General features: G+C 47.3%; 1 protein-coding gene across 2 annotated transcripts in view; it reads left to right on the top strand.

Annotated features, from left to right (window-relative positions):
- The window catches only part of PPM1J (protein phosphatase, Mg2+/Mn2+ dependent 1J), a 244,421-nt gene that overhangs the window by 131,057 nt on the left and 89,399 nt on the right, over nt 1-23,965 (top strand). Inside the window, exons 2-4 of one of the 2 annotated variants that reach the window (XM_063955390.1) lie at nt 4,354-4,504; nt 12,043-12,360; nt 21,753-21,865. In XM_063955390.1, the coding sequence (XP_063811460.1) occupies nt 4,354-4,504; nt 12,043-12,360; nt 21,753-21,865 (582 nt within the window). The remainder of the gene's footprint in view (nt 1-4,353; nt 4,505-12,042; nt 12,361-21,752; nt 21,866-23,965) is intronic. The other variant, XM_063955391.1, reaches the window with a different exon arrangement.

Below are 23,965 nucleotides of genomic sequence, written 5' to 3'. Positions count from 1 at the left end.
CAGGTGATGCAGATTCCAAACGGCACAAAGGTGTATTGCCGTATAAAGGATGAGGAGTTATTTGGGGTCGGTCCATCGGACCTGGTGGCCACGGCAACTGCTGGAAAATCCACCGTTTTTACCCTAAGTCACATCTCTGCAGAAAAAGACACCGTCTTTTCAGCCTCAGTCCTTTCGTCCCTATAAGATCATATCTGCCCAGGGATAGAGGAAAGGGAAGAAGACTGCAGCAGGCAGCCCATTCCCAGGAACAGAAGCGTTCCACCGCTTCTGACAAGTTCTCAGCATGGCGCTGAGACCGTACAGGACCCCTGGATCCTACAAGTAGTATCCCAGGGGTACAGATTGGAATGTCGAGACGTTTCCCCTTCGCAGGCTCCTGAAGTCTGCTTTACCAAGGTCTCCCTCCGACAAGGAGGCAGTATGGGAAAAAATTCACAAGCTGTATTCCCAGCAGGTGATAATTAAATTACCCCTCCTACTACAAGAAAAGGGGTATTATTCCACACTATATTGTGGTACTGAAGCCAGAAGGCTAGGTGAGACTTATTCTAAATCTAAAAAAATTTTTGAACACTTACAAAGGTTCAAATCAAGATGGAGTCACTCAGAGCAGTGATAACGAACAGGAAGAAGGGGACTATATAGTGTCCCGGGACATCAGGGATGCTTACCTCTATGTCCCAAATTTGCCCTTCTCACTAAGGGTACCTCAGGTTCGTGGTGCAGAACTGTCACTATCAGTTTCAGACGCTGCCGTTGGATTGTCCACGGCACCCCGGGTCTTTACTAAGGTAATGGCCGAAATGATGATTCTTCTTCGAAGAAAAGGCGTCTTAATTATCCCTTACTTGGACGATCTCCTGATAAGGGCATAGTCCAGGGAACAGTTGGAGGTAGGAGTAGCACTATCTCGGATACTGCTACAACAGCACGGGTGGATTCTAAATATTCCAAAATCGCAGCTGATCCCGACGACACGTCTGCTGTGCCTAGGGATGATTCTGGACACAGTCCAGAAAAAGGTGTTTCTCCCGAAAGAGAAAGCCAGGGAGTTATCCGAGCTAGTCAGGAACCTCCTAAAAACAGTGCATCATTGCACAAGGGTCCTGGTAGAAAATGGTGGCTTCCTACGAAGCAATTCCATTCGGCAGATTTCACGCAAGAACTTTTCAGTGGGATCTGCTGGACAAATGGTCCGGATCGCATCTTCAGATGCATCAGCGGATAACCCTATATCCAAGGACAAGGGTGTCTCTCCTGTGGTGGTTATAGAGTGCTCATCTTCTAGAGGGCCGCAGATTCGGCATTCAGGATTGGATGCTGGTGACCACGGAGCCCAGCCCGAGAGGCTGGGGAGCAGTCACACAAGGAAAAAATTTCCAGGGAGTGTGATCAAGTCTGGAGACTTTTCTCCACATAAATATACTGGAGCTAAGGGTAAATTTATAATGCTCTAAGCTTAGCAAGACCTCTGCTTCAAGGTCAGCCGGTATTGATCCAGTGGGAAAAACATCACGGCAGTCGCCCACGTAAACAGACAGGGCGACACAAGAAGCAGGAGGGCAATGGCAAAAACTGCAAGGACTTTTCGCTGGGCGGAAAATCATGTGATAGCACTGTCAGCAGTGTTTCATCCCGGGAATGGAAACTGGGAAGCAGACTTCCTCAGCAGGCACGACCTCCACCCGGGAGAGTGGAAACTTCATCGGGAAGTTTTTTCCACATGATTGTAAACCGTTGGGAAATACCAAAGGTGGACATGATGGCGTCCCGTCTGAACAAAAAACGGGACAGGTATTGCGCCAGGTCAAGAGACCCTCAGGCAATAGCTGTGGACGTTCTGGTAACACCGTGGGTGTACCAGTCGGTGTATGTGTTCCCTCCTCTGCTTCTCATACCTAAGGTGCTGAGAATTATAAGACGTAGAGGAGTAAGAACTATACTCATGGCTCCGGATTGGCCAAGAAGGACTTGGTACCCGGAACTTCAAGAGATGTTTACAGAGGTCTTATGGCCTCTGCCGCTAAGAAGGGACTTGCTTCAGCAAGTACCATGTCTGTTCCAAGACTTACCGCAGCTGCGTTTGTTGGCATGGCGGTGGAACGCCGGATCCTAAGGGAAAAAGGCATTCCGGAAGAGGTCATTCCTACCCTGGTCAAAGCCAGAAAGGAGGTGACCGCACAACATTATCACCACATGTGGCGAAAATATGTTGCGTGGTGTGAGGCCAGGAAGGCCCCACAAAGAAATTTCAACTCGGTCGATTCCTGCATTTCCTGCAAACAGGAGTGTCTATGGGCCTCAAATTGGGGTCCATTAAGGTTCAAATTTCGGCCCTGTCAATTTTCTTCCAGAAAGAATTGGCTTCAGTTCCTGAAGTCCAGAACTTTGTCAAGGGAGTATTGCATATACAACCCTCTTTTGTGCCTCCAGTGGCACTGTGGGATCTCAACGTAGTTCTGGGATTCTTCAAATCACATTGGTTTAAAACCAGTCAAATCTGTGGATTTGAAGCATCTCACATGAAAAGTGACCATGTTCTTGGCCCTGGCCTGGACCAGGCGAGTGTCAAATTGGTGGTTTTTTTCTCAAAAAAGCCCATATTTGTTTGTCCATTCGGACAGGGCAGAGCTGCGGACTCGTCCCCAGTTCTCTCCCTAAGGTGGTGTCAGTGTTTCACCTGAACCAGCTTATTGTGGTGCCTTGCACCTACTAGGGACTTGGAGGACTCCAAGTTGCTAGATGTTGTCAGGGCCCTGAAAATATAGGTTCCAGGACGGCTGGAGTCAGGAAAACTGACTTGCTGTTATCCTGTATGCACCCAACAAACTGGGTGCTCTTGCTTTTAAGCAGACTATTGCTAGTTGGATGTGTAATACAATTCAGCTTGCACATTCTGTGGCAGGCCTGCCACAGCCAAAATATGTAAATGCCCATTCCACAAGGAAGGTGGGCTCATCTTGGGCGGCTGCCCGAGGGGTCTCGGCTTTACAACTTGGCCGAGCGGTTATTTAGTCAGGGGCAAACACGTTTGTAAAATCCTACAAATTTGATACCCTGGCTAAGGAGGACCTGGAGTTCTCTCATTCGGTGCTGCAGAGTCATCCGCACTCTCCCGCCCGTTTGGGAGCTTTGGTATAATCCCCATGGTCCTTTCAGGAACCCCAGCATCCACTAGGACGATAGAGAAAATAAGAATTTACTTACCGATAATTCTATTTCTCGGAGTCCGTAGTGGATGCTGGGCGCCCATCCCAAGTGCGGATTATCTGCAATACTTGTACATAGTTACAAAAATCGGGTTATTATTGTTGTGAGCCATCTTTTCAGAGGCTCCGCTGTTATCATACTGTTAACTGGGTTTAGATCACAAGTTGTACGGTGTGATTGGTGTGGCTGGTATGAGTCTTACCCGGGATTCAAAATTCCTCCCTTATTGTGTACGCTCGTCCGGGCACAGTACCTAACTGGCTTGGAGGAGGGTCATAGGGGGAGGAGCCAGTGCACACCACCTGATCGGAAAGCTTTACTTTTGTGCCCTGTCTCCTGTGGAGCCGCTATTCCCCCTGGTCCTTTCAGGAACCCCAGCATCCACTACGGACTCCGAGAAATAGAATTATCGGTAAGTAAATTCTTATTTTTTACATATTTAGGGAGACATTGGAGCTGGTAGTGTAGGGGATGTACACGCCCACATGGAACTCACCACACCCACACAGCACTGATAACACCTCTCCTGTTCCTCACAATACCCTTGAATATTTTCAGCTCCAGGCCCATGTAGCCCTTAATCCGGCCCTGAGAGTAGGTAAGTATGCTCCAGATCGCTAACACCATTTTCAGATGACATTAGCGACTATAGGCAGTCTGGACTGTGCACATGACCAGGACAAATACCTTCTTTAATGCTGGGATAAGTAATGTGCAAAGGAAATTTTATTTAGGGAAATTATCACCGGGACAGCTTCCTATTAGATGATCTGTCCTGTCATGGGTTAAATGGTAATTAAGGTGTTATTGCTGCGAATTGTGGCAACAGCAGATGTAAGTTATGGCGGCAAAAATACGGACCTTAGTAAATAGGGCTCTGAGTGTTTTTTTCTTCTAGCTTTACAGAAATGCAAGTACCAATTATATTTCCCTGTATGCATACTGTATGTAAGTAAAATAGGTTTAGCATGATGCTGCGCAGAAAATGGCACACAGACCATTGCTCACATGTGCTTACAGTAACAATACGGAATACACTCTGGTGCCATCACACACTTATACTGAAACACCATTGGTGCCAAACCTGTCTGTGATTCATTGATCTATTAATGATGTTTTTCTGTATTTATTTCACTGCAGAGTGATTAATGCTGGAAAAAGCCAGCACAATGAAGACCAAGCTTGTTGTGAATTTGTGGTTGTTGAAGAAAGGGATAACAAATGGAATAACAATTGCAGTGAATTACGCACTGAGGAAAGCTTCAACTCTGATTTGCAAAGAAGTAACAAGGTGAGTGCTATTAGTGTTCACATAAATTGGGTACCACAAATTGTAGCCTTTGTTATTACCGTTTCTGTAATGGCCAGTAGGTAATATGAACATAGTTTAGTGCTCACATTACAAGCCTTCTGAAGAGCTGGATGTAAATTGGTATTATGGGCCTGATTCAGAGGTGGGAGCTATCGGAACAGCAGGAGTGATAATATGCAAATGCTAATCTTAGCAATCCCCTTGTGCACTAGTGTGCAACGGTGAGACGCTTATGCAATCCTGCGCGTGTCCTTTGATCGCATCGCATGCATGCGAACGCCTCTGCCTCATTGACAGGCAGAGATGTTCGGTGGGAGGTACTGGGGTGGAGACGGCTGGCTTTGTGGAAAACGGGGGCATGTTTCCCTCATTTTCCAGGAGTTTTCTTGGTTTTGCAAGTTGCACTGAGTAAGTTCAGTCTTAAGCTGGCCATATACCTAAAGATTTATTGTCCGATCTGGCTGGTTGGAATGAAAATCTGGTAATGTATGGGAGCAAATGACAATTGATCATTTGCTCCTAAATACCGTAATACTGACAAAAAAGGTCATTCAGACAAATTGGTTAAATCAAATGGATTTAACCAATTTCTCTTACGTCCTAGAGGATACTGGGGTCCACATTAGTACCATGGGTATAGACGGGTCCATTAGGAGACTTGGGCAATTTAAGAAATCAATAGTGTGCATTGGCTCCTCTCTCTATGCCCCTCCTAGCAGACTCAGTTTAGAAAATGTGCCCGGAGGAGCCGGTCACGCTTTGGAGAGCTCCTGAAGAGTTGTATACATTTTATTTTTCTATTTATTATTTTCAGACAGGGCTGTTTGGCAACAGCCTGACTGCTTCGTGGGACTTAGGGGGGAGAACGGCCCAACTTCCTAAAGAGTTAATGGTCCCGTTTCTCTGCTGACAGGACACTGAGCTCCTGAGGGAGCCATTCGCGAGCCACACCACGGCGCAGCGTACCCTCCCACAGCACACCGCCACCCCCTAACAGAGCCAGAAGACTGAAGAGTGGTGAGTACAGCGCCGGCGTCCTGATTAGCGGGCAGCCGGCGGGAATGGCGGCACAAGGGTAGGAGCGCAGCTCTGAGTACAGCCTGCGCTTCGGGGACTCAGAAGGACATTTTCATATAGGTGTCCCGCTGCTGAGGGTCGCGCGGAGCCACCACTGTTACCCACACTGACAACAGACATAACAGGGGTTTTAACCCGCTGTTTTTCACAAAAATGACCTCAGGTCAGTTTCAATAAAGTGCGGGAAGCCACGCGCCATTAAGGGGGTGGGGCTTCTCTCTGAGCAGATCCAGCAGCTCACCAGTGCCATTTTCCCTCTGCATATTGTAGAAGCAGCATATACAAGGACTCCTAATCTCCTCAACGGTACCAGGGGGTCTTAGTGAGGGGGGAGCAGTGATAGTATACTAAGCCCTATTAAGGTGCTAGTATCGCGACCCAGCTAAAATTTTTGCTTTGGCTAAAGGGGCGCTGTGTGGCTGGCTCTGACTTCTGTGTCTCCCTAAGACTCTCATGTCCAGGGACTGCGTGTCATGCACAGCGGAGTGTCTTTCCTCCCCTGGGGACTCACTACACTGTACTCAGGATAGCATCCATTCTCAGGCTAGTGGGGCAGAACCCCCATGGTTATCTTCCATTAAAGGGATGATATCTAATATTTCTACAAAATTATCCCATAATGAGAAAAAGACGCAAATTTTAAGACAGACTATGGATGACCTAATGAATAAGGATTCAGTCCCCATACCAGCATCTCACTCCCTCGCCATTTGCCCGCAAAAGCGTACTCTGGCCCAACTCATGCAGGGTGATACTGATGACGATACATCAGATCCAGAGGAGGGTGAAGTAGATGCGAGTGGGGGGGGGGGGGGTGCCGTCCTGTCACAGGGCATACAGGCCATGATAGAAGCTGTCAGAAATGTCCTGCACATTCCTGATAAGACGGCTGAGGTTGAGGAGGAATCTCATTTTAATATAAAAAAGAAATCCTCAGCTACCTTTCTGGCATCAAAGGAATTAAATACTTTGTTTGAACAAACTTCGGCTAATCCTGACAAAAAATTTCAGATTCCTAAAAGATTAATTACATGCTTTCCCTTTCCTCTGGATTATAGAAAGAAATGGGAAAACCTGCCGATGGTGGTCGCATCGGTATCTAGGCTGTCGTATAAGATAGTCTTACCTGTTCCTGGGGCAGCATCCTTAAAGGACACAGCTGACCGCAAGATTGAGAACACTCTCAAATCACTGTACACTGCTGCTGGGGTGGCCCAGAGGCCACTATTGCTTGCGCATGGATCACTAAAGCCATTGCACAGTGGTCAGGTAACTTAATTGATGGATTGGATACCTTACCCAGGAAGGAGATTATTTTACTCCTGCAGCGTATTCAGGACTCTGCTACCTTTATGGTCGAGGCCTTAAAGGATATTGGTTTGCTCAACGCACGCACCACTGCCATGGCAGTTTTCAGCACGCAGGGGCTTGTGGCTGCGCCACTGGACGGCGGATGCAGATTCCAGGAGAGGAGTGGAAAATCTACCTCTCACAGGTGAAGTCCTGTTTGGTGATTAACTGGATAAGTTGATATCCAAGGCTACGGCGGGTAAGTCTACGTACCTTCCTTCCGCAGCACCCCCAGCTAGACAAACCTACTCTGCTCCGACTCTGTAGTCCTTTCAGACAGCGAAATTCCAAGGCCGATCCAAGGGTTCTTCTACATCCTTCAAAGGTAGTAAAGGTAAACCCAGAAAACTGGCCGTTGCAGGTTCTCAGGAACAGAACCCCGACTCTGCTTCCTCAAAGCCTTCAGCAAGACAGGCAGGTGGGAGCTCGGTTACGTTATTTCAGTCACGTTTGGGCAACATCTTGCCAGGATCCCTGGGTCATAGATCTTATGGCCCAGGGATACAGACTGGAGTTTCAGGAACTCCCACCTCACAGATTATTCAAATCAGGCTTACCAGCTTCTCCGGAAGCAAGTGTGACTTTACAGGCAGCAATTCAAAAACTGGTTCAGACTCTGGTCATTGTCCCAGTTCCACTTTATCTACAAAACAAAGGTTATTACTCCAGCCTTTTTGTGGTTCTGAAACCGGACGGTTCAGTGAGGCTCATTCTCAACCTCAAATCTCTGAACCTGTATTTAAGGGTGTTCAAATTAAAGATGGAGCCTCTGGAGGAGGGGGAATTCCTGGTGTCTCTGGACATCAAGGATGCATACTTTCACATTCCAATTTGGGCGCCTCATCAGGCGTATCTAAGGTTTGCACTGCAGGACTGTCACTACCAATTTCAGGCCCTGCCATATGACCTCTCCACGGCACCGAAGGTATTCACCAGGGTAATGGCAGAGATGATGTTTCTCCTCCGCAAGCAGGGGTGAACATAATACCAGACCTGGACGACCTGCTGATAAAAGCGCCTTCCAGGGAGAGGTTGTTGGACAGCATTGCCCTCTCAACCTGACTTCTCCAGGATCACGGGTGGATTCTGAACCTGCCAAAATCCCACCTGGAACCAACACGGAGGCTTCCGTTCCTAGGAATGATCCTGAATATGGAGGACCAAAGGGTGTTCCTTCCGTTGGAAAAGGCATTGGTAATCCAGTCAATGGTGCGGGGTGTCCGAAAACCAACCCCAATATCGGTGCATCTGTGCATTAGCCTTCTGGGGAAGATGGTAGGCTCTTACGAGGCTCTGCAGTACATAAGGTTTCATGCAAGGCCATTCCAGCTGGATCTGTTGGACAAATGGTCCGGATCGCATCTTCACATGCACCAGAGGATACGTTTGTCGCCAAAAGCCAGGATTTCTCTTCTGTGGTGGCTCCAGACTTCTCACCTGACCGAGGGTCGGCGGTTCGGGATTCAAAATTGGATTCTGCTAACCACGGACGCAAGCCTCAGAGGTTGGGGAGCAGTCACCCAAGGAAAGTGGTCAAGTCAGGAAGCCGTTCTTCTGATCAACATTCTGAAACTAAGGGCCATATACAACGCTTTTCTTCTAGTTTTGCATCTTTTTCAAGATCAAACCATTCAGGTTCATTCGGACAATGTGACGGCAGTAATGTACATAAAGCGACAGGGCGGAACGAAGAGCAGGGCTGCAATGTCAGAGGTAACAAAAATTCTCCTCTGGGCAGAAAGATACGCGGTGGCGCTGTCGGCAATCTTCATTCTGGGAGTAGACAACTGGGATGCGGACTTCCTCAGCAGACACGACCTCCACCCAGGAGATTGGGGCCTTCACCCACAGGCGTTCAAGTCCTTAACAAGTCGGTGGGGCATTCCACAGATAGACATGATGGCCTCTCGTCTCAACAAGAAGCTAAAACGCTATTGTTCCAGGTCCAGGGACCCACAAGCAGTGGTGGTGGACACTCTGGTGACTCCATGGGTCTACCAGATGCTTTACGCGTTCCCACCTCTTCCTCTGATCCCAAGAATTCTCAAAGGAATTAAAAGGGAAAAGGTTCAAGCAATTCTCATTGTTCCAGATTGGCCGAGAAGGGCCTGGTACGCGGATCTACTGGAGTTGCTCCTGGAGGACCCGTGGCCTCTGCCTCTATGAGAGGATCTTCTGCAACAGGTGCCATTCGTCTATCAAGACTTACCACGGCTACGTTTGATGGCATGGAAGTTGAGCATCAGATTTTAGCCCAGAAAGGCATTCCGAACAAGGTTATTCCAACCCTGATCCAAGCTAGGAAGGGGGTAATGTCTAAACATTACCACCGTATTTGGAAAAAATATGTCTCTTGGTGTGAAAACAGGAAATTTCCTGCAGTGGAATTTCAACTAGGACGTTTTCTCCCTTTTTCTACAGTCAGGTGTGGATGTGGGCCTACGTTTGGGCTCCTTGAAAGTCCAGATTTCGGCCTTGTCCATTTTCTTCCTGAAACAATTGGCTTCCCTCCCTGAGGTTCAGACGTTCTTGAAGGGTGTTCTGCACATCCAACCGCCCTTTGTGCCTCCCACGGCACCTTGGGATCTTATCGTGGTGTTGCAGTTTCTGCAATCGGACTGGTTTGAACCTTTACAGGAGGTTGATGTTAAGTTTCTTACATGGAAGACTGTTACACTGTTGGCCTTGGCTTCCGCAAGGCGTGTGTCCGAACTGGGGGCGTTGTCTCACAAAAGCCCCTATTTGATTTTTCATCAGGATAGAGCTGAACTCAGAACTCGTCAGTAGTTTCTTCCTAAGGTAGTGTCTGCGTTTCATATCAACCAACCTATTGTGGTTCCGGTGCTTACTGACACCTCTGCTACCTCAAAGTCCCTGGATGTTGTGAGGGTTTTGAAGATCTAAGTGAAGAGGACAGCTCGTCACAGAAAATCTGACTCGCTGTTTGTTTTCTGTGATCCCAAGAAATTGGGTGTCCTGCTTCAAAGCAGTCTATTGCTCGCTGAATCAGACTTACTATCCAGCATGCTTATTCAACGGGAGGATTGCCGGTTCTTAAAGTACAGGCCCACTCTACTAGGTCGGTGGGTTCTTCCTGGGCGGCTGCCGGGGGTGTCTCGGCTTTACAGCTCTGCCGAGGAGCTACTTGGTTGGGTTCGAACACGTTTGCTAAGTTCTACAAGTTCGATACTTTGGCCTCTGAGGACCTGCAGTTTGGTCAATCAGTTCTGCAGGAACCTCAGCACTCTCCCACCTGGTTTGGGAGCTTTAGTACATCCCCTTGGAACTAATTTGGACCCCAATATCCTCTAGGAAGTAAGAGAAAATAGGATTTTAATTACCGTATATATACTCTAGTATAAGTCGACCCGAATATAAGCCGAGGCACCTAATTTTACCACAAAAACCTGGGAAAACTTATTGACTCGAGTATAATCCTAGGGTGGGAAATGTAGCTCTACCCGTACACAGACCTCATAGTGCCAGATATGCCCCACAGTGCCAGATGTGCCAGATATGCCCCACAGTACCAGATGTGCCCCACAGTGCCAGATGTGCCCCACAGTGCCAGCTATGCCCCACAGTGCCAGCTATGCCGCACAATGCCAGATGTGCCCCACAGTGCCAGATGTGCCCCACAGTGCCAGATATGCCCCACAGTGCCAGGTGTGCCAGGTATGCCCCACAGTGCCAGGTGTGCCAGATATGCCCCACAGTGCCAGATATGCCCCACAGTGCTAGATACTTACCCTCCGTCGCTCCCGCGCGGTCTTCTAAAGGAGGGACACGGAGAGTGCACCGCGCGGCTCTCCTGTGTCCCTCCTGCGTCTCCGGCGGCAAAGGCGTGTGTTAAAGGAAGTGCCGGTTCGTGCACTTCCTTTAACACACACACGCCGCTGCCGCCGGAGACGCAGGAGGGACACAGGAGAGCCGCGCGCTGTGCTCTCCGTGTCCCTCCTAACGCTGACTCGAGTATAAGCCGAGGTGGCTTTTTCAGCACACAAAAAAGTGCTGAAAAAGTCGGCTTATACTCGAGTATATACGGTACCTACCGGTAAATCTTTTTTTTGTAGTCCGTAGAGGATACTGGGCGCCCGCCCAGTGCTTCGTGTTTCCTGCCCTGTTACTTCGTTAAGTAGTATTGTTGGTTCAGCTGTTGTTGTTCCTGTTCAGTTTTGGTTAGCATGGCTTTCCTCTTGTTTGTGTGTGCTGGTTCGAATCTCACCACTGTTCTGTTACATCCTTCCTCAGGATATGTCCGTCTCCTTGGGCACAGTTTCTAGACTGAGTCTCGTAGGAGGGGCATAGATGGAAGAGCCAGTGCACACTATTGATTTCTTAAAGTGCCCATGGCTCCTAGTGTACCCGTCTATACCCATGGTACTAATGTGGACCCCAGTATCCTCTACGGACTACGAGAAAAGGATTTCTGCTTTCCGGTATTTGGGAGCAAATGGTCAATTGTCATTTGCTCCCATCCATTACCAGATTTTCATTCCAACCAGACAGATTGGACAATAAATCTTTAGGTGTATGGCCAGCTTTACTCAGTCTGACGTCGCAGATGAACATCGCAACCAATGTTCATCCCAGATGTGATCGCATCTGAAATGCAGGAAGGAGGTGGTATGCGCCTCCTCCTGCATTTGCATTGCAGAGGATGGCATTTGTAAAGCTGCTGGCCCTGTGTTCATTAAAGAACAATAAAGATCAACAACTTAATTGTTCATACTGTGAAAATAGTTGATGTCGGTAATGTGAGTGTATGTGTTCACCCTCTGTCTGACTGCCAGTGGCTGGAGCTATCCCATTTGCTTATGCACAATATTTAAAATTGACACAACTGTGGTCCTTTGGCACTTAGGTCAAACAAATACCATAGATTTGTTATCTTCTGTGGTCAACTCCATAATGAAAAACTCGATGGCATCTCTGAGCATTAAATCTAGAAAGAAAACATATTGTACAGTACACTTTAAGTTCACTGTAAGAAAATCTTCATGTACTGTCGTTCAGGATGGCTTTGTACTGTATGAAAGCAGATGCGTGCATATGCAGTCAGTTATTTACCTTTGGTTCTTACACTTCAGGTCAGTGACATGCTCTGTTTCTATTACTGGGGACTATTTGATGGTCACGCCGGATATGGATGTGCATTAACTTCATCAAGGCTCCTTCACCTTCACATTTGCGATCAGCTAAGAGACCTTGTATATATCCTGCAGCAGCCTACAGTTGCTGCTCCTCTGTGTCTGTGTAACGCCACTGCGGCAGAAAATGCTTCATGCACTCCAACTCATGAGAAAACTGAGCCCCCTCTGGAGACCACAATCCGTTTCCACACTGAGAAACAAGTGTTTCCTGAGAGCCTTGTCATTGGAGCACTGGAAAATGCTTTCAAACAAATGGTAAGTAGAAAAAGGCATCTGCTTGTGGTCTTCCTTGGTGGATTAAATACTTGTAACTAAATATTTGTCCAAATTAAAGAATAAGTGTATACTCTGTTGGATAGCACTTGTACTTTAATTTTCTTTATATGTTTGGTTATATATATGACCACAATCTAATCCTTGGGGTATTACTTTTTTTCCCCCATGTTGATTTATTCGGAAAGATGATCAAAAAGTTTTGCAAAAAATTATTTCAACCAGTGATTGTTGAGCATGTATGTTCTCCTACAGGTAGCTGGAGAACACTTTGGGGTGATGAGCTAAACGTTCGCTTAGTTGCAGAGTGTATCTTGCTTTCTCCACAAGCTCCGGAAAACAAGTGGACACAAGTACGTGCAGTGCAGACATAGGGACATATGCATCAACGCTTGGAGAGAGATAAAGTAGCAACCAATCATCTCCTGTCACTTTACAGGCTGTGTTTGAGAAATGACAGGAGCTAATTGGTTGGTACTTTATCTCTCTCCACTTTATCTCTCTCCAGGCGTTGATGCATATGCTCCAGTGTAGAAGACAACTTTCAGGGAGGGGGCAGCTAGGTCGGCACAGCTGGAGGCTGAGTGAGGTATGTGGCTTAACATAAGGGGCGGTGCACGGCACATGGCTATGGGATTGTATCATCGATGCCACGCCTCCTGCTATGCAATGCTGGGCTTACTGGTTACGGTTGCGTATCCCTTATCCAAAATGCTCGGGACCAGAAGTATTTTGGATATCAGATTTTTCTCTGACGTCCTAGTGGATGCTGGGACTCCGTAAGGACCATGGGGAATAGCGGCTCCGCAGGAGACAGGGCACAAGAATAAAAGCTTTAGGATCAGGTGGTGTGCACTGGCTCCTCCCCCTATGACCCTCCTCCAAGCCTCAGTTAGATTTTTGTGCCCGAACGAGAAGGGTGCAGGCTAGGTGGCTCTCCTGAGCTGCTTAGAATAAAAGTATATTTTAGGTTTTTTATTTTCAGTGAGTCCTGCTGGCAACAGGCTCACTGCATCGTGGGACTAAGGGGAGAAGAAACGGACTCACCTGCGTGCAGAGTGGATCGGGTTTCTTAGGCTACTGGACATTAGCTCCAGAGGGACGATCACAGGTTCAGCCTGGATGGGTCCCGGAGCCGCGCCGCCGGCCCCCTTACAGAGCCAGAAGAGCGAAGAGGTCCGGTGAAATCGGCGGCAGAAGACGATCCTGTCTTCAGACTAAGGTAGCGCACAGCACCGCAGCTGTGCGCCATTGCTCTCAGCACACTTCACACTTCGGTCACTGAGGGTGCAGGGCGCTGGGGGGGAGCGCCCTGAGACGCAATATAACATGATATACCTTAGATTGGCTAAAGAATACATCACATATAGCTCTGGGGCTATATGGATGTATTTTAACCCCTGCCATTTTTTACAGAAAAAGCGGGAGATAAGGACGTCGTGAAGGGGCGGAGCCTATCTCCTCAGCACACAAGCGCCATTTTCCCTCACAGCTCCGCTGGAAGGACGGCTCCCTGACTCTCCCCTGCAGACTTGCTACTGAATCAGGGTAAAAAAGAGAAGGGGGGGCACTATTGGCAGCTAAAAACAGCAGCTATAAGGGAATAACACTTATATAAGGTTATCCCTGTATATATATATAGCGCTTGGTGTGTGCTGGCAGACTCTCCCTCTGTCTCTCCAAAGGGCTTGTGGGGTCCTGTCCTCTATCAGAGCATTCCCGGTGTGTGTGCTGTGTGTCGGTACGTGTGTGTCGACATGTATGAGGAGGAAAATGATGTGGAGGCGGAGCAATTGCCTGGGTTAGTGATGTCACCCCCTAGGGAGTCGACACCTGACTGGATGATCGTATTTAAAGAATTAAGTGATAATGTCAGCACTTTGCAAAGAACGGTTGATGACATGAGACAGCCGGCAAATCAATTAGTGCCTGTCCAGGCGTCTCAGACACCGTCAGGGGCCCTAAAACGCCCGTTACCTCAGTGGGTCGACACAGATCCAGACACAGATACTGAGTCTAGTGTCGACGGTGAGGAGACAAACGTAATGTCCAGTAGGGCCACACGTTACATGATCACGGCAATGAAGGAAGCATTGAACATTTCTGACACTACAAGTACCACAAAGAAGGGTATTATGTGGGGTGTGAAAAAACTACCAATAGTTTTCCCTGAGTCAGATGAGTTAAATGAGGTGTGTGATAAAGCGTGGGTTTCCCCCGACAAAAAACTGCTAATTTCTAAAAAATTATTGGCACTATATCCTTTCCCGTTAGAGGTTAGGACACGTTGGGAAACACCCCCTAGGGTAGATAAGGCGCTCACACGTTTATCTAAACAAGTAGCGTTACCGTCTCCTGATACGGCCACCCTCAAAGAACCAGCAGATAGAAGGCTGGAAAATATTCTTAAAAGTATATACACACATACTGGTGTTATACTGCGACCAGCAATCGCTTCAGCCTGGATGTGCAGTGCTGGCGTCGCGTGGTCGGATTCCCTGACTGAAAATATTGATACCCTGGATATACTGTTAACTATAGAGCATTTGAAGGATGCATTGCTATATATGCGTGATGCACAGAGGGATATTTGCACCCTGGCATCAAGAGTAAGTGCTATGTCCATTTCTGCCAGAAGAGCGTTATGGACGCGACAGTGGTCAGGCGATGCGGATTCCAAACGACATATGGAAGTATTGCCGTATAAAGGAGAGGAGTTATTTGGGGCTGGTCTATCGGACCTGGTGGCCACGGCAACGGCTGGAAAATCCACCTTTTTACCCCAGGTCACTTCACATCAGCAGAAAAAGACACCGTCTTTTCAAACTCAGTCCTTTCGTTCCCATAAGTACAAGCGAGCTAAAGGCCATTCCTTCCTGCCCCGGGGCAGAGGAAGGGGAAAAAGACTGCACCATGCAGCCGCTTCCCAGGAGCAGAAGCCCTCCCCTGCTTCTGCCAAGTCTTCAGCATGACGCTGGGGCTTTACAAGCAGACTCAGACATGGTGGGGGCCCGTCTCAAGAATTTCAACGCGCAGTGGGCTCACTCGCAAGTGGACCCCTGGATTCTACAGGTGGTATCGCAGGGGTACAAACTGGAATTCGAGGCGTTTCCCCCTCGCCGGTTCCTGAAGTCTGCTCTACCAAAGTCTCCCTCCGACAGGGAGGCAGTTTTGGAAGCCATTCACAAGCTGTATTCCCAGCAGGTGATAATCAAGGTACCCCTCCTACAACAGGGAAAGGGGTATTATTCCACGCTGTTTGTGGTACCGAAGCCGGACGGCTCGGTGAGACCAATTTTAAATCTAAAATCCCTGAACACTTACATAAAGAGGTTCAAATTCAAGATGGAATCGCTCAGAGCGGTGATACCAAACCTGGAAGAAGGGGACTATATGGTGTCTCTGGACATCAAGGATGCTTATCTCCACGTCCCAATCTACCCGTCTCACCAAGGGTACCTCAGGTTTGTTGTACAAAACTGTCATTATCAGTTTCAGACGCTGCCGTTTGGGTTGTCCACGGCACCTCGGGTCTTTACCAAGGTAATGGCCGAAATGATGATTCTTCTTCGAAGAAAAGGCATCTTAATTATCCCTTACTTGGACGATCTCCTGATAAGGGCAAGGTCCAGGGAACAGTTAGAAGTCGGAGTAGCACTATCTCAGGTAGTGTTACGTCAGCACGGGTGGATCCTAAATATTCCAAAATCGCAGCTGATTCCAACGACACGTCTACTGTTCCTAGGAATGATTCTGGACACAGTCCAGAAAAAGGTGTTTCTCCCGGAGGAGAAGGCCAGGGAGTTATCCGAGCTAGTCAGGAACCTCCTAAAACCAGGCCAGGTGTCAGTGCATCAGTGCACGAGGGTCCTGGGAAAAATGGTGGCTTCTTACGGAGCGATTCCATTCGGAAGATTCCATGCAAGAACGTTTCAGTGGGATCTACTGGACAAATGGTCCGGATCGCATCTTCAGATGCATCAGCGGATAACCCTGTCGACAAGGACAAGGGTGTCTCTTCTGTGGTGGCTGCAGAGTGCTCATCTACTAGAGGGCCGCAGATTTGGCATTCAGGATTGGGTCCTGGTGACCACGGACGCCAGCCTGAGAGGCTGGGGGGCAGTCACACAGGGAAAAAATTTCCAGGGCTTGTGGTCAAGCATGGAAACATCTCTTCATATAAACATTCTGGAACTAAGGGCCATTTACAACGCCCTAAGTCAAGCGAAACCCCTGCTTCAGGGTCAGGCGGTATTGATCCAATCGGACAACATCACGTCAGTCGCCCACGTAAACAGACAGGGCGGCACGAGAAGCAGGAGGGCAATGGCAGAAGCTGCAAGGATTCTTCGCTGGGCGGAAAATCATGTGATAGCTCTGTCAGCAGTGTTCATTCCGGGAGTGGACAACTGGGAAGCAGACTTCCTCAGCAGACACGACCTTCACCCGGGAGAGTGGGGACTTCACCCAGAAGTCTTCCACCTGATTGTAAACCGTTGGGAAAAACCAAAGGTGAACATGATGGCGTCACGTCTAAACAAAAAACTAGACAGATATTGCGCCAGGTCAAGGGACCCTCAGGCAATAGCGGTGGACGCTCTGGTGACACCGTGGGTGTACCAGTCAGTGTATGTGTTCCCTCCTCTGCCTCTCATACCAAAAGTACTGAGAATCATAAGAAGGAGAGGAGTAAGAACGATACTCGTGGTTCCGGATTGGCCAAGAAGGACTTGGTACCCGGAACTTCAAGAGATGCTCATGGAAGACCCGTGGCCTCTACCTCTAAGAAAGGACCTGCTCCAACAGGGGCCTTGTCTGTTCCAAGACTTACCGCGGCTGCGTTTGACGGCATGGCGGTTGAACGCCGGATCCTGAAGGAAAAAGGCATTCCAGATGAAGTCATCCCTACCCTGGTCAAAGCCAGGAAGGATGTAACCGCAAAACATTATCACCGCATTTGGCGAAAATATGTTGCGTGGTGTGAGGCCAAGAAGGCCCCTACAGAGGAATTTCAACTGGGTCGTTTCCTCCATTTCCTGCAAACAGGACTGTCTATGGGCCTAAAATTAGGGTCCATTAAGGTTCAAATTTCGGCCCTGTCGATTTTCTTCCAGAAAGAACTGGCTTCAGTACCTGAAGTTCAGACATTTGTAAAAGGGGTACTGCATATACAACCTCCTTTTGTGCCTCCAGTGGCACCTTGGGATCTCAATGTTGTTTTGAGGTTCCTTAAGTCACATTGGTTTGAACCACTCACCACTGTGGACTTAAAATATCTCACATGGAAGGTGACGATGCTGTTAGCCCTGGCTTCAGCCAGGCGTGTGTCAGAATTGGCGGCTTTATCATATAAAAGCCCTTACTTAATTTTTCATTCTGACAGGGCAGAATTGAGGACTCGTCCTCAATTTCTCCCTAAGGTGGTTTCTGCCTTTCACATGAACCAACCTATTGTGGTGCCTGCGGCTACTAGGGACTTGGAGGACTCCAAGTTACTTGACGTTGTCAGGGCCCTGAAAATATATGTTTCCAGGACGGCGGGAGTCAGAAAGTCTGACTCGCTGTTTATCCTGTATGCACCCAACAAGCTGGGTGCTCCTGCTTCTAAGCAGACTATTGCTCGTTGGATTTGTAGTACAATTCAGCTTGCACCACCAAGGAGGGTCAGGGTTAGGCTGTGTTGGGGAGGATTAGGTTTAGGCTGTGGGAAGAAAGGGTTAGGGGGGTAGTGGGGGAGGGTTAACATACTTACCCGATGTCGGGATTCTAACCATTCGTATGCTGCGGTCAGTGTTCAGGCACAATGACCGACAACAGTTTTTCTTTGAAAACAGATTAAAATGAATGAGCAGTTCACTTGCTGATTTTTGGTGCAATTGGCGATTCTGAGCAGGATTAAAACAATATAAACAGTTTCTTAACACATAACACAACCATGTGAAAAAAACCACACCAAATATCTGACAAATTTGTTAAAAAGGATTTAGGCAATAAGACTTTCTTGAGCCTGTTTAATCATGTGTCTTTTCTTTGCCCTAAGGTGAAAACAGATTTGTAACATGCTATTGTGGGGTTCCGGTATGAATGGTCGACCATGTTATGGTCGACAGTCATTAGGTCGACCACTATTGGTCGACATGGACACATGGTCGACACATGAAAAGGTCGACATGAGGTTTTTTTTACTTTTTTTGGTGCCATTTTTTGCCTAAAGTGACTGGGAACCCCAATTAGTGCACTCGCTTCGCTCGCCATGCTTTGGGCATGGTGCCTTCGCTTCGCTCGGCACAGATTACCATTCCAATCGTAGTCCACGTGGATTGTTAAGTATGGAAAAGTTCCCCAAAACAAAAAAAAGTTAAACTCGTGTCGACCTTTTCATGTGTCGACCATTTTCATGTGTCGACCATGTGTCCATGTCGACCATGTCAATGTCGACCAATAGTGGTCGACCTAATGACTGTCGACCATAACATGGTCGACCATTATTTTATCTACTAACAGTTTCTTATATCGCGCAGCATATTCCGTTGCGCTTTACAATTAGACCATCTGAACGGATACCCTATTGTGGTACTTCTAGGGCACTGACAAACATTACAACAGGAAGTCTATGTAAATTAAACAGCTCTAGTGAAGATATTTTGATGCATGCAGGCTATTGCGGTACTTGTAGTGCACTGGCAGATGTTACAGGCAGTCTGCAAGTTAAACAGCTCTAATAGTCCCCTTCCCCAAGGATACAGGGCTTAATAAACCCCCTTGCATTAACACAGCCTTGGCCAGAGCACAAGCAGCACCTAAGTGATCCCATTGGGGTCTTTTCTTTTACTGCCTGCGGCCTACTGGACTTCCAGCAGGTGTCCTCACCGTGGACCTTCCAGAATCCCAGGTCAACGCAGCCTTGATCCTCTCACTATGGCAGATCTCTGTGTGACCCCAGACCTTTCCTGCCTACTTTCCTGATGTTCCATTTTCCTGGCCTCAGGGCATCCCCTCTCTCACATCGTTATGTGGTAAACTCCTGGCTACTACATGGTGAGCCTGCTCCACAGATACATTCCCATCTGTCTGAGGTCCTACCTGCTCTTCGGCTGCCTCTCCTATCCCCCTCCTGCTGTATAAGGGCAAGGGTCAGTCCTTCTCCAGGTTCCACGGTTTTTCTACCAAGGTCTCCAAGTCCAAAGGAAAACAGACCTGGTCAACCAGACATCCTGCTCCCTAATCCTAAGTCAGCCAACAAACCTGTCGCATGAAAGGGCAGGCCTCTACCTGGAGAACCCCAGCGTGGGTGGCAGGCTTCTACTTTTTTCTGATACATGGATGGCACCCAGGACAGACTCCTGGGTAAGAGGTGTGGTTTCTCAAGGCTGTGCCTCCAGTCCAGTTTTATTCTACAGGCCTACCTGTAGATCTAGGAAAAGCATCAGCACTGTGGGAGTCCATCTACTCCATTCTGGCCTCCAAGATCATCATCCCAGTTCCCCTGTCCCAGAGAGCCATGGGCTTCTATGCCAAGCTCTTCCTGGTTCAGAACCCGGATGGCTCGTTTGAAACCATCCTCAACCTGAAGTCGCTCAACAGGTACCTCCATGTACCCAAGTTCCACATGAAGTCTCTGCATTCCATCATTCTGGCTCTGGAATTGGGGGACTTCATTGCCTCCCTAGATACCTATATGCATGTTCTCATCAGAGTCACTCCCTAGCGCTTCCTCAGGTTTACGGTTCAGGAGGAACATTTCCAATTTCAGGCATTGCCATTTGGACTCCTTGGGTTGTCACGAAAGTCATGGCAACACATCTTCAGTGCAGGGGGGTCACAATTTTTCCCTACTTGTGCTACCGGATCACATCCATCTTACAATAGACCTACTCCAGTCTTACTTGTGGATCATAAACTGGGAAAAATATACTTAGCCTCCATCTCAAGAGCCTTACTAGGTTCCAGACCCCAGGAGGTATTCCCCTTGGACAAACTGTGGTCTTTACAGACCAAAACGCGATCCAGTCTTGCATGTAGATCATGGGCTCTCTGGTCTCCATCTTCGACATGGTGGAGTATGCCTAGTTTCTCTCCCACTCATTACAGTTGGAGGTTTTGGCCCGGTGAAACAAGTCTCATCGGCATCTCCAGTCTAATAATTAGTTTTCTCTCAAGAAGTCTGTCACTCCCTCTTATGGTGGCTCCACCAGGCCCACCTGAAAAAAAGGGCTGCCCCATTTGGATCCAGGACTGGGTCCTCTTGCTTACAACAACAAAAGTCTTTGGGGGTGGGGTGGTGGTGACAGGTCATCAGACTTTTCAAGTTCGGTGTCTGCACAGTACAGCTGTCTACCCATTAATATTTTAAAGCTCAGAGCAGTGTAGGGCTATTGACTAGCATAGCACTTTTTTCAGCATCAACTGGTCAAGGTGTAGTCAAACAATGCGACAGCCGTCAACTATGTAAATCATCAGGGCAGCTCTCACAGTCCAGGCACCATGAAGGAGGTGAGTTGCATTCTCCAGTGGGCAGAGCTTCATCTACCAGCTTTGTCTGCAGTCTACATCCCCTGGGTCCAAAATTGGGAGGCAGACTTCCTAAGCAGCCAGTACATTCACTCAGACAAGTGGGCTCTACACCCAGATATCTTTCAACTCCTGATTCTCCGCTGGGTGTTTGCGGGACATCAACATGATGGAATCTTAGCACAACTACAGTCTGCCAAGCAACTGCTCGCGCACCAGGGTTCCAGGAGCTTTCCTGGTGGACACCCTGCTGGTTTGGTGGACCTTTCCTCCCATGTACATCTTTTCTCCAATCTCAATGGTTCCATGGGTCCTCCTCAAATTGAAGTTGAAGGGAGGCACTGTGATCCTCCTGGCTCCAGATTAGCCTCACAGGGTTTAATAAACAGGCCTTCTAGGTCTCTCCATCGACGCTTCACTGCGTCTTCCACTATGGCCGGATCTGCTGTTTTAGGGCCCGTGCTATGGATTCAAAGAAAAGGATTTAACAGTTAAGAACATAAATCTTTTTTAGAATATGTGTGATGTAGAGGAGGATTATGGGTATCTGTGATACATGTCAGTATATTGCTTTTGAGAAGAAATAGGAAAAGAAACAAACTCTAGCATACATTTTTAGTTGTTATTTGCCTTGATTCAGTTAACCGTTAACATATACATTGATTCATTATTTTGCTAAGTTTTTTTAAAGCAGAAATTTATGTTGATTTGTTACTTCCTGAATGTCTTAAAATAGCTCTGATCCTGCAGATAATACAGTATTTTAGAGGAAGTCAGTTTCTGCCAACTTGCACTATTGGCTGTCATTATAAACAAGATGTTATCTCTTTATGTTCTGGACACGACTGTCTCTGTGTTTACAGGATGAACAAATTGAAGGAGAAAGAACTTCACAAAACATTGAAGGAGGCTGCTGTGCTCTAGCGGCTGTCTGCTTGATGGGCAAGCTTTTTGTAGCCAACGCTGGTGACAGCAGGTACACTTTATGTCTCGTAATCATGATGATTTAGGTGACGTTCTTACCAATATAATGTGATGAACAAGACCTTTGTGGACAAACCTGGGACGCGGCTCAGTGTGAAATGGTTAACCCTGGTCTTATGACCCGGGAATCCAACCAGGATTGGTCCAGAAAGGACCCTGGTTACAAGGCAATGCTAACAGGTAACCTAGGTCGTCCAACTCTGGTCCCGTTCAAACCTTATACAGAGCCAGCCCATTGGCACTTGGAGATAATGTCTCCCAGTGACCTGGGTTGGATCTGAGATTGCGGTGTGAAAGGGCAACAAGAGTTCATGATGAGGTTAAAAGATGTTAACCCAATATCTGACACTTGACTGACACATAATACACATCCATTGTGTACCTCATTTGGCTGAGAAATTATGCACATTTCCATGATGAAATTTGGTCTTAATGGTTCTCAATCTTCCATGACCACAGTTGTTTTGTACATGGTACCAGCTGCGTGGCAGAATACAAAATGATTTCCTGATATGGCGCGCCAACAAAACCAAAATGTTCTTCATAGGATATGTCTCATGAATGTTATAATATAAGTCTGTCAAAAAATACAGTAGTCCACCACATAAGTTCAGGGATGGAATGTATAACTGCTCCAGACAGGAAAGCCGCATTTAACGTAAAGTCAGCACTTCTCCCTCTTCAGTTGGTGTATATGCCAAATTTTGGAGCCATAAGAAGCCCAAAAAAGTACTGGTAAAATGGTACCCGAATAAAAAATTCACTTAATTTCGGATTAAGGCTCATATGCGGGTTCAGATTCATGTATCTTCCCCTGGGTATGCTGTCAGGGATCCAACAGTCACATTACTGACAGTGGAATCCCTGGGATCTGAGCAGTCAATATCTCAATGGTAAGTATCTGAATAGTGAATGCTAGGATTTCGATAACAACCTCTTCCCTTGATGTGACTATATGATCCTCCTCTCCAATGATATTAGTCAGGGCATGTAAAGAAATATAAAGAAACTGCTAGTGCAGCACCATTAAACAGTAGAATTGTATTTTACATCCATTAAAATTACATCCCAAAATATCCCAAAAACTACAATACATACAGTCCCCATATAAATGAACCATTTAAAATGGTGGCAATATTATATGGCACACAAATAGTATAAATAAACTTTTAAGGGATAGTCAGCAGGTACGCATATCAGATGTACTTCAAAGAGCGCATTAAGAAGAAATATAAATTTCTGGACACTGTCACGTTCAAAAGGAATTTTGTCATCAGACCTTTTGGGGCACGGAACAAAAATGAAGTGATTAGAACATATACTTCCTATACTAGGGGTAGGCAACCCAGAGCTGGATTAAGGCTTTGGGGAGCCTGGCGTACTTTAGACTGGAGGGCCCTAATGAGCAACATCTGGGATGCAGGGATAGGGTTCTTGTGTGCAAACCTTTGGCGCGTACATGAAAAAGAGTGCGTATGCAGTACTTCCCCAACTGCTAACCTGCCCCTTGCTTTGCACGCACAGCAGATTAAAGTTTTCTTTCCCTATCTTGCCTCCCCGTGAGACACTGCAGCCCACACATATACACTTACATACAGACACATACACACACTTACAGTCACACACATTAATTCATACATACAGTCACACACTTATACACACATACATACATACATACATACATACATACATACATAGTCACAAGCCTTTACACATACATACATACATACGTACATAAGTACATACATACTGTTACACACATACATTCATACAAGCGTAGTTCAATAAGTAAGGTAACAAGACCTCTCGTGTGTAATGTTCTCTGTTTCATTCTAATTTCCCACCAGGCCAGAGCAGGTAGACCACTGCTTCCCGGCCATTATGCTACACCTCATATCAGTCATACTGTCCCAACATAAGTTGTGAGATGGCGGAAACATGGTCACACATTGAGGTGTGTAGTGTGATCAGATTTCTGCATCTAAAGGGCACATCAGCAGCTGAAATTCATTGCCAATTTGTCGAGGTGTATGGTGATAACGTCATGTCACGGAGACAAATTTGGGTTTGGTGCACTGCCTGTGGCAGACGT

Source organism: Pseudophryne corroboree, chromosome 2, assembly GCF_028390025.1.
Source record: "Pseudophryne corroboree isolate aPseCor3 chromosome 2, aPseCor3.hap2, whole genome shotgun sequence".
Classification (NCBI taxonomy): Eukaryota; Metazoa; Chordata; class Amphibia; order Anura; family Myobatrachidae; genus Pseudophryne; species Pseudophryne corroboree.
This window is presented reverse-complemented; position numbering and strand designations above follow the sequence as displayed.